The 11,515-nt window shown below is 39.6% G+C and overlaps 1 protein-coding gene across 4 annotated transcripts in view; it reads left to right on the top strand.

Moving 5' to 3' along the window:
- Positions 1 to 6,213: 6,213 nt before the first annotated feature.
- The window catches only part of LOC111855862 (TOX high mobility group box family member 2-like), a 140,082-nt gene continuing 134,780 nt past the window's right edge, over positions 6,214 to 11,515 (top strand). For all 4 annotated transcript variants that reach the window (XM_072713568.1, XM_072713562.1, XM_072713563.1 and 1 more), the window contains exons 1-2: positions 6,214 to 6,344; positions 8,171 to 8,202. In XM_072713568.1, coding sequence (XP_072569669.1) covers positions 8,187 to 8,202 — 16 coding nt within the window. In that variant the 5' untranslated portion in view covers positions 6,214 to 6,344; positions 8,171 to 8,186. The remainder of the gene's footprint in view (positions 6,345 to 8,170; positions 8,203 to 11,515) is intronic.

Raw genomic sequence — 11,515 nt, 5'->3', positions numbered from 1 at the left:
GCCTATAGAGTTAGCCTGGAGCCTATAGCAGGAATCACAGGACGTGAGGCAGGAGAACACCTGAGTTGGGACGCCCATCTATTGCAAGGCACCATTTCTTTTTAACTCATATTACATTCTTTTTGAGGAAATAATAAATAATACAAACCTGCGTAATGTGCATTGTTCGCCATTTGGAAGCTCACTAAATCGTATAGATGTATGTTGCAAGCTTCTGTGGGCGTCTCACACAACCACAGACTGAGAGAACATAAGGTTCGGCATACGGCTGGCCCCAACCCTTATTTATAAACTGATTCCGAAACCATACACATAACCTGTTCGGACACAGTAATCTTAAAATCCTGTAAGGGGAGAAACACTGCTCTTATTAAACTCCTGCTGTGGCAGGGATTATCAGCGCAAAGCCCTTTCCTCGTTAGCAGCCTAGTCAGCAGGCTGGGAAAGCAGACCTGTGATTAATTGAAGATGATTCTGAGCAAACATTAACTTAAAAAGAGAGACAGGTGGATTCCTGGAGAAAATACAAAAGTGATGTGTTTTCAGGGATGAATAATGACAGGCCGTAATGACGTACATTCCCTGGGAAATTCAATCCAGGATGGCAGGCCACCCAATCTGCTATTTTAATGCGCGACACTGTTTAGTTATTTTAATAAACGGCTTTTGTTTTTCATTCCTTGAATTATTAAATGCTATGCATGAATTTCCAGGAAAAAAAAATCTCTGGAAAATATGAGTCTGGCCCATATAAATATTTATAGTAAATACAGCTATTTGTGATAAATATTTAATGTTACCTGTTACAGTAGAGTAGTTCAACAGACTACAGAATTCTGAGGCTGAAGGATCATGAATGTTGATCCATTAATTCATACTGCCGTCTGACCCTAGGAATCTTGATTTTTATACACTCCGGCATCTGAATTCAAAACAGTGCCTCCAGTATCCAATTACCAGCATTCCCCACAATGCTAATGGACATAGAGCATATGGTAATCAAATGCTTTCTTTGTCAAAGTACATTCCATGATATTAGCAAAGAATCCACGCTGGATTTCCCTTACATTCTCATTTCCATACTATACAGTATACACAAAATTCACTGGAAACAATCCCCTATAAAAGCGCTACTGCACTTAATGATCATTTAATTAATCTACAGTTCCAGCAAATGGTTTATTTATATGTTCCAGTGATGCTCTGGTGGCAGAATTAGCTGTTTTATATAAAACCGAATCACACTTACCTTGCTTTTGCACACTCGTGCCCAGAAGAGCTAACAGAAATTCTTTCTTTCTCTGCCTGTGTTGGTTGGTGATGGATTTAGTGCCAAAAACACTGAACTGAAGCCACCTTCAACTATCCCCCCCCCCCCCCCCCCCACCCACCCAAGGCTGAGTCGGTACCTGCCATGAGTTTTGCCAGATCTGTGTCATGAATGAGGCTGAAAGCACAGCCAGAAATAACTGCAGAGCCCAGGGGTGTGCAGGGAACGAGGAAGTGAAATTAGCCAACAGGAGTTAAATAAAACAAAACAGGTAAGAAATCAGCAATCAAACAATTCTCCCATGCTGTTTCCCCACTAGGTATTAATCTATTTAAGAGGAACCCTTTCTTATCAAATGACACATAACACTAATTCTTTATCAGTCAAAGGCATAGAATGATTTCTTTAACTAGTGCCTTAATTTAACAATAATGCATCGCAATATAGCAAAATAAAATGCAACAATGAAATAAGCAGGTGGTTCTTTTTAAGGGCTGGTTTCCCAGATGGGGTCATGCAGAACTTCTCATTAGCAACATCTTAACCACGATCACTCAAAGAAAACTGTCAGCTGTATTTTTAAACAGCCAAACATATTATCTGTATAATAGCAAAATCATCACTTGGATGCATATATGATGCTGGTATAGTCAGTGAAAAATGCTGACAAATTCCCATCAAACTTTGGGTTGCGCATTGGGGGATTGAGGTCTCCACCCATTTAAGGAGGTGCAGGGGGTTATATTGGCTGGTTTTGATTATTTCCTTACAACCCCTCCCATCCCCCACAATTTACGCATATGCATAAATGTATTTTTTGCAAAAATACAAAAAAAAAGACATGAAAAGTGTGCATATTAAGTATGTAATTATATAGCACATAATACATTTTATTTAAAATTACCTGCAGCTGTGCTGCTAAAACAAATGTGTGAGGGCAGGGCCCTTATCTGCTGCAGTGTTGCCTTTTTTAGCACTGCAAAGTGGCAGTGCCTACCCAGAAAAAAAAAAGATCTTGTTTCACTTTTACGCCAGTTTCTACCAGCTGGCCACTTTCACTGCGTGTGCTGGGAGAGGTCAATGCTCATATTACCCCTTTTTCAGTGCTGAAAATCTCATGTCAGACATGCATTTATAGAGAGCAAAGCAAACCCTTGAACCGTGTCACCTAGACGGGGAAGGCTCCTCTCAAAAACCCTGTGGTCACCTTCACATTTTTGGAAAAATCTAAGGAACTTTGGTTATTTTGCTAGTCGTTAAGAAAGCAAAGACTCTTAAAGAAAGTCTGTGAATGCCATTAATACTCATGGAAAAATGCCTTCCTTTCACTTCATGTTGCCCTTTAAAGGTTCTGTCTAATCCTAAATTTCACCATTCATCCAAATCTGTATCTTCCATCACGTCTGGGTTGAATGGAAAATCAGCAGCACCGGATAGTTCAGATGATGTAGCTATACTACTGCAGACAGATATAAATCTACAGAGATTATTGGGTTGGTTCACATAAAAGACAGCTGGTAATTAAGTGTTTAGGGGACTGTAATTTCAAGATCCAGGAATAGCCGTTCAGTTTTGGGCATGAGCTGTAGGTGCTGTGCTTAATCTGGATTTATTCCATGACAAAAAAAAAAACCCTCAGGTAAACAATGGCTAAAGTTTCAAACTGTAATCTTTGTGTGTGTCACATAAAAATAAGAGCTTGTGCTAAGCAGCTACGTTTTAAGCAAAACCAAGAAACAGGCAGAATTTAAGAAGAGCATCTTGTCATTTTACTTGGCCTGATTCCTGGCAATGTTTTCCAGAACTTTCCTACTGAGTCGAGGATGTGAGTCCTTTTCAGACTGCGGCAAGGAGAGGCACAGCACTGGATTCTGATTATTAGCTACAATTTTAACGTAACAAAGAACATTATATTCACCTACATGCATACATGTTACCAAATACTCACTGTGTAAAAAAATATACGTGCTTTTTTCATTATCGAATATGCTTAAAACTAGCCAAAAATTCTGAATTTGAACAGACCAGTGAAAGGATTCTTTAAAATAACTGGTGCAGATGTGAAATGTCAGATATTTCAGCATTTCACTATGCCGTGCACCTAGTAAGATGTAGTTTGCAGTTGTTTATGTGTTGGATGCCAGTGACTTGCCATATCAAAGTCGTTCACTTCCTTACATTCAACTACCCCAATATCCCCAAAAACAGGATGTAGGGACAAACAATATTTTCTTATCAAATCCAGCACTAGGCAGAAAGAGCGACATGCAGATGCCAGATGCCAGCTATCAAATCCGAAAATTAATGAAACTGAGAGTATCTGACTCTTATAGGGAAATCCTGTTTTGCTAACGATTGCTGACTAAAAGTAATCCACGTACAAAAGGCAGGGATGGGGATTAGGCCACGGTATAATTTTTTTAGCTTCACAGCGCCATGAAGGACCAACTTCACAAAATCATATATGCATGCGCTCTCGGGGCGCACACTCAAATTAGCCTCCTCAGCAGACAGAAGTCCCGTGTAGATTTATAGCAGTAACGGTGTATAGTCCACTGTATTGAAATTCACCCCAAAATCAATTTTTCAGTGCCAAGCAGAACAACCCACAGCAAAATGCCTGAAGCAATGATTGACACCAGTGACTAGATGACTAGATGCAGGGCTCTGTCTGTATTATTAATGTTCTTAGGAAAGCCCCTTTTCACTGTAGCTATAGCCATGCATACCATTCCTCAGATTCCCATGACTAATTTAGACAGACCTTTATAGTTACATGAAAGTAGTCAGGCACTCGTGCTGTTCTTTCATTTGAACTAATCATCCTCACCCAGAGTCCAGCGCTTTCACAGCTAATCCATGCAGTTCTACTGTCAGTCTTTAACATGCTCATGCACCAGTGACCTGCCTTACATGGAAGCTGCCTTATTTAAACCTCCATCTTTAAAAATGTAGGGTAGTGGGGACAGATGAAGTGTGTCTGTCTAAAGACTGCCAACCCTCTCTCCCCCCCCCCCCCAGCCCCATCCCTGCCATTTTACTTTGTGCAACTTTCTGAACCCGAATTTCCAATGCGCTAATCCACGCACCTTCAGTTGCTGTAATAACCCGCCATCAGCTAGCAAACAACATTCAGCAGTCATTAAACAGCAACGGCACAGTCAGTCCCCAGACACCATCCAGATGCATTAAGTTCGACCGCTGGTGGACAGGCTGAGTGACATGTTTTTGAGATTTGGGCATCTCTCCATCTCGGCGGCTCATGGTGGATGAGTCGCTCATGCTTTATAAATGCCGCCGGATTCTCAAGGAGCACATTCTGTCACGCTTTGCAATCTGACTGTCCAGGTGTTTTGATGGTGCCTTACATCACACTCCGTACTTTATTTATTTTTTTAATAGGAATTCCGAGAAGCCCTATGACACGGCAAGGAAAGCGATTCCAAAAGTCGAACGTAATGCTAAAAGAATGCCCTGAAACTTGTTTTAATGTCTATTCAGCGACAAACAGATCTCCGTTGCCAGTCAGTAAGAGCAGCAGATGGAATTAGGTTTTCTGGAAACCATTTTTTTTTTTTTTTTTTTTTTTACAATAATCGCATTGGGTCCTGGAGAGATCTAGCATGAGCTGAAATATAAAGTCTGATCTGAAAAGGGCATCTTAAGAGCCAGTCATTTCTATTTCCACCCAAATTGTTAGTTACATCCAACCTTGCTGAGTGCATTGACCTTTCATCATTCTAAGATGAAGCACAGCAAGTAGGTCAATTTTAGGAGCCTACTGGTTTCTTACTCATTTTGGAATGATATTCATCACAATTATGCACAGTATGAATGTGTCAGAAAGTGTGTATAAGCCTGCAAGAAAACGTGTCAGGATTTATTTCTTCAAATCAAGCTATTGCCACACCAGAGAATCCACCCTTCCTCCCCAAGAGGTCACGATGAACCTTTTTAAAAGGATGAGTGCTTTAAAAGTTGTGTTACTCATCTCTTGGCATGTTGTTAAATACATCTGCGGCTGATTTGCTAAAAAGAAGGAAAACATCTATTCAAGTGGCACAGACTGATAAAATGCCCGTGGCTGAGCATGTTAGCCTGCGTCTCATTTGCTTGTAATGTTAGCTCCTACTGATGACTGGTGCTGTTGTTTTTCAGGTCATCATCAATACTGGCTAACTAGTACAGCTGTCAAGTTTTATTCTCTCACGCCTCTTCGCAGTGTTCTAGTGCACCATAGAGGTTATACTCAGAAAAGTGCAGCATGATGGAATTTGCAAGCCACTGCTAAGTGCATGAGGAGGGTATTTATAGCAAATAGCCTGAATGCATTAGCTACTTTACAAAACAATGTTCATGCCAATTAGTTCCATTATCTTGTTTTGTAACATTTTCCCAGCATGGAAAAGCAGAAATTCCTGTGGTAAACTGTATTGACAAATATGCACTGTTTCTGCTCGCTCCAAATTGGTTGACTTGAAAATGATGTTGACTCAACTTGAGGTTGTGTCTTTGGTTTGTGCGAAGTCAGAATGAAACTCACATGTACTTGGCCTTAAGAGAAACAACCACAATAGCTACCAGCACATTAATCTACCACATTAATCCACTATTGTAAGAACATAAGACTCAGTTTCATATCTTACTTATATGCATTTTTTTCTGAATGCAATAAAAATAATAAGACAAAAAAAGGGGGAAAATACATTGGCTAAAAATGTGATTCCATAACCTGACGGTAATAAGGATCATATTCTAGGAGGGGTAAAACATTTTGATTAAAAATCTAGCTTGGTCTGCTTGTGCATACGAGAGTCACACCACTGGCCATTTATAGTATTGTAGTTATAATTGGCTCAAACCAGAGCTGAACTTAAAATACCAAGACAACAGTGTGACTCACATCTTAAAGGAGAAACACCCTTAAAATTTTTTAATGGTGCCTTTGCCAGCGATACACATGTTCCCCTGTTGTTCCAGTAACCGACATGTATCCATTGTGCATATTTGGAGAATTGTTTCATTTTATTGCATAAGAAAGTTACTGTGCTAACAAGGTCCTCTAGGCATTATGGTAAGCCATTGCTTTGATTTGACGTGTATGATCTATGGTTTTGTTTCTGATTCTTTACGTTTGAACAGTGAGTGAATCTTACGAGTGACCCTTGCGACTGACAGCTAATTTACTGCTGTGCTTACATGGTCTCTGCACCAGCCACATCGCCAAACAGACACAGTAGTAATATAGTTATATTTCTGCTGCTGCTATATCCTCTTTGTGGTTTTGCTTATTCTTGACTGGAGCAGAATTTGAGTGTCTTTGGTACGACACTGTTTGGCTTATGAGTGCCATCAACACAGGGCTGATCGGCCTGTGAGTACTTCCACAGCATGACCACCAGCCGAACCTTAAGGCTGAGAATTCAGTTCGTCAGTCAAAGCCATTAATTGTCCACTACTCCGAGCATGTAAAGATTTACTTTGCATGTGATGTTTTTGGTTACACACACATTTAAGGCTGCGAAACATGAACTGCTGCTGCGTTTTTCTGTGACACTGTTTTAAATTAACTTGCACGGTTGTATTTATTTATACTATTCTTGCTAGTTCTTGTTAACTTGCTATAAAGAAACTATGTCAGAAATCTCACCCAATAGCTATACAGCCCAGCCTGTTTAATCTATTTTTTTTTGTCATTTGCTGTACAGTAATCTTTTTCACACTCCCTTTGTGGAGAAGGATCTACCAACAGATTCTCCTTGTCTATAGTTCTCGTCATGTTTGATGGGTCATTGCCAAGTCACCTTGTATTCTAGTTATGCCGTCATCAATAAAGCGGACTCCAAGCACAATAAATTACAGCTCTCTTTGTTTAAGTATGAGGTGCAGCACAAATTCACGTCCTAACACCCCCCAACAAAGAACACACAAATAGACGCGTTACTAAGTAACATTTTATTTTATGCAAACTGACTTAATGATTTATTTAGTACAGTGTAAGGCTACAGTGCATAATGCTATCAGTAATTCATAGTCATTCACAATAAAAAATTGACATTCGTAAACATTCATTTCAACTGACATTTATGCTCGCGGATTTCACAATGTGCTAGGACACTGTAGTTTTCCGTGTGCGTGTATACAATAATAACTAACGAAAATCTTTAAGTATAGGCTATGACTTCTTTTGTGTGATATAAAGCATCTTCATTATGTAGGATCATGTAAGTCTACCTGAAGTGTTTCTCCGTGTTTATCAGTTTAATGCTTCACCTGGGGTTCAGTGAGACCTCCACATGAAATCCCACTGCAGATTTAGAGAAAATTGTAGCCGCATGTGGCCAGATAGCATGTGATCTGGAATACCTCACATCTGCTGCCAGGGTAGTCAGGTCGGAGGCAGCATTCAATTTTGGTATAATCATCACCATACTCCCTTTCCTCCTCTAGTCTGTGAAAATGAAATTTAAAATAAAAGCCTCTGGAAAAGAGAACAGGCTTTTAAAACACATTTTACAAAGTGCTTTAGGCCAACTATGCTCGGAAAGGCACTGTATAAAAATTAATCAAATTTAATTGGATATTGTTGTTTGTGTCCAACCTTCTGAATGAATGTGTTGCAGAGTTTTCAATGCCTGGCTAAGACACTCAGAATGACAGCTACTCTGGAGGTTTGTGTTTCGCATGCAGCTCTGACTTTAAGGTGATTTTAACATTAGCTATCAAGAGGCATTTTTAGAGTTCATTTTCCATTAGCTACTATGAGGAATCGGTAGGTTCATTTAACATATTAGAACAGACGGGGCTTCGTGTATTTGGTTTGATTATACAACGCTCTGTGGTTTATTTACGCAGTTCGTCTGCTTGGTTTGTGACCTTTTTGCGCTTCTTTCCCTTTAGAATGTCGCCGTGAGGGATGGAGGAAGGCCGAGGTAATCTTTCGCAGTAGATAATATTTAAAAAGTGCCTTTAACACTGCTTTGATTGACATGTTAATAGAAATTGGACTTCGGCACTTCACTATCCATTAAAGGACACACCATGTCTGAAAACGGCGGTGGGGGCCTTCCACGTAATAAGTGGCTATAAAGCCAGAGACAGCTCTGCGATGAGGCTGACCTCGTAAGCCATCACCGCATTGAAATCATCAACACTCATGCTATTATGCTGTACACACACACTAATATATATCTACACTACATGGGTTTTTATGTCTAAGTTGTATTGGCTTTGGTTTACTATAGAGTACTGTTTTTCACAGTTTAATGCCCTAGGATTGAAGGCTCTATTAGTCTTATTCAAGCAGCAGAAAAGTCTCATCATTGCATAAAGTCAGACTGAACCTTTACTCCCATTAGAGGAAAGACTGCATGTTTTATTGGGTTGCATGTATGTTATGATATGCTATATACAGGCTCTCTATAGGAAGACGTGGTCGTTTACTGTGTGGCTGTGTATGTAGGGCAATGGGAATCTCCTTCTGTACGAAGATTACAGGTGCATCTCTGTGAAAATCAGCAGCTAGGAACACTGGGTATGAAATACGGCTTTTAATGAAGTTTTTGGTGGGAAATTGTCACACTACTGATCAAACTACTAATCAAGCCAGTCACGTTCTCCGTAGAGCGTATAAGTAATACCACAAACCTTTTTGATTTTGGTGAGTCTCTAGAGCTTCCCAGTTTACGGACTGGGACCAACTATGCAATAGAGAGCAATATGACTTAGATTCAGTACTCACAAGAATAGACGTTTCCCAGTTTTGGCAGGGTTCTGGGCTCTGTTTAAGCCAATAATAAACACACTGCTTGTTTCATTGCATCAAAAGCATTATCTGTAATTTGCATGTTTCAACAACCAAGACTCCCTCCTGCCTCTTGGGTAAGAGAGCAGTCTGCTTCCAGTCTAGTGAGCGTCATACTTCATGCTGCCTTCTGACCAACCTCCAGCTTTTCTGTGCCTGTTTATTTGTTATTTTGATCCCTATTTGCTCTCAGAGTGCTAATTATTCTCATAATAAGGCTCATGCTGTGATGGGATGGCACCCTATCCTGGGATATTCCCTGCCTTGTACCTGTGGGATAGGCTCCACACTCCCTGCGTAGGATCCCCCTGAATAGGATAAGCTTTGCAGAAAATGGATGGATGGATGGATGGATGGATGTTTGGACATTCAATGACCTTGTCTTCTGGTTTGAGTGCCATCACCCACTCCCTTCCATTCTCTTCATTCACTTCTCCCATTCATTCTCTCAGCCACAGGCTTAACACACGACAAAACACAACAAGAGGACACTGCTGTTTGTACAGTGTCACCCATGACCCTACAGGTATCCCCCCCTGTGATGAGACCCATGTAACCCCCCCAGAAGCATGTAAAGACAACTAATGCACTGCAGGGATCAAAGGCAAGTTCCCACTATAATGGCGGACCTCATTCAGACTGAGGAGCTAAAGCCTGTACCTGTTTGACCGGCGTCATCATACAGTTACTCCCTACTCTTCACCCAGTCCCTGCTCAGCTTCCAGATGCAGCCTCTCAGCCCTACAGGTCCTTCTAAGCCAGTGAGGCACTTAGGAATTTATTACATGAATTACTGGGAATAGTGGAGATAGAGCTTATTATAATTAAGTACAATGCATATTTTCCACATTCCAATCAGTATTACGGCCCTTATAGTGAAAATATAATAGCCTCTTTCTAGTTGTATGAAACATTAACCGAACACTGAGTCTCTCACACAATGCAAACATCGCTTACAGCAGATCACTAATGCATACCAAAGTCAATGGAAATGCATTTCTTCCACTACATTCTAGCATAATAGAATTACTGCTCAAGGTTACTGTAGGCCGATAACAAGAAAACATGGAAGCCCACGCCTTAACTAAGGGCAGGAGCATATTCTTGCTTTGTTTACCTCATTTCAGCTCATTTTCTATTGTTCTCAACATTAGCAGTAATTAACGCTTACCCCAAGTAGCTAAACAAGAAATATTATATAATATGGAGCAAAAAGTCAGCTGATCTATTCGGTTGCATTGTAGCGAGTAAAGGTTTGGGTATGTCCTTCACAGCAAACACTGGAAATGCAGTTCAAAGGCTGTGCTGTACACTCATAGTACTGCTGACAAGCAAGTATCAATCGCCTCTCGAGAGCAAAACTGAGAAAAGCAGTTCCTCTTCTTGTGGATAGTTCCACTAGAATGATAATAGACAGACAATAAGCATGCTTCATCTTTCAGGGCTTGTATGAGTGTTTTTAATTTTCGTGCCAAGTTTTTGAACAATTTAAAAAAATTATAATAATAAAAAAATATTTAATCAGTAGTTAATTAAAAATTTACTAAAAGTTAATGTACTGGGCATAGATTCAGAAACAGCCTTTCTCAGTTTAAAACAGTCTTTTATTAATGCATGAGGGTTAAGGTTCAGCATTAAAATCCCAGCAAAGTCTATATAGGGAAATCAGTATTATTTAGAATTTGAGTACAAGTGGGTTGTTGTGCAACAATATAAATAAACATTTGTCTAAACAAACAACTGTGTAACCAAAGGTGTAACAGAATGGTTGTGTTTGAGAAAATGTTGCGAAATGATTCACAGATTTGATTTTTGCTACTGAAAATACATTTATTTTTGAAAAGAGGAATGACTTTTGGGTTTCAAAGATAAGATTGTGTTGTGCCACTTTAGCAAATCGTTTCAGCAGATTTGGACATTTTGTATTCTTTTGTTATGTCTAGGCAGTACAAAAATACATAAACAGAAGTGTTTACCCCCTTACTTGTTTGTCTAGTTCATATCACATCATTTTTGCTATGCAGCCATAAATACCTGCCATGGCCTGTGCCTTTTGATTGAAACTCAACAATGTGTCTCTACTGGGTTCATGAAATGGTGAAATTGTTTTGGGTTCCCATTGGATACTATTGTTAGCCTGTTTGTGAGATTAATTTGGTTATGGAGAGTAAACAGACTGGGCTGGTAGCAGAAGCAAAAAACTGAAATTGTATTAAGGACGAAATTATTAAGAATGTTATTTAATTTTAGTTATAGTTAAAACTTAAAAAGCAAATCAGAGTACTCATTTAAAGACTCATTTCAGTTTACTGCACATATGTGAGAATTGCATGAAGGAATCTAGAAATCAATGAGTAAATCAATAAATTTGAATTAATAATTCATTTTAGCATTCATTTTGGCAAAGAAAACAGCGGTTTGTTATCTTCAAATAACGTTGA

The sequence above is a fragment of the Paramormyrops kingsleyae genome, chromosome 6 (genome assembly GCF_048594095.1).
Source record: "Paramormyrops kingsleyae isolate MSU_618 chromosome 6, PKINGS_0.4, whole genome shotgun sequence".
Lineage (NCBI taxonomy): Eukaryota > Metazoa > Chordata > Actinopteri > Osteoglossiformes > Mormyridae > Paramormyrops > Paramormyrops kingsleyae.
Note: the sequence above shows the minus strand (reverse complement) of the source record. Positions and strands in the feature narration are given on the sequence as shown.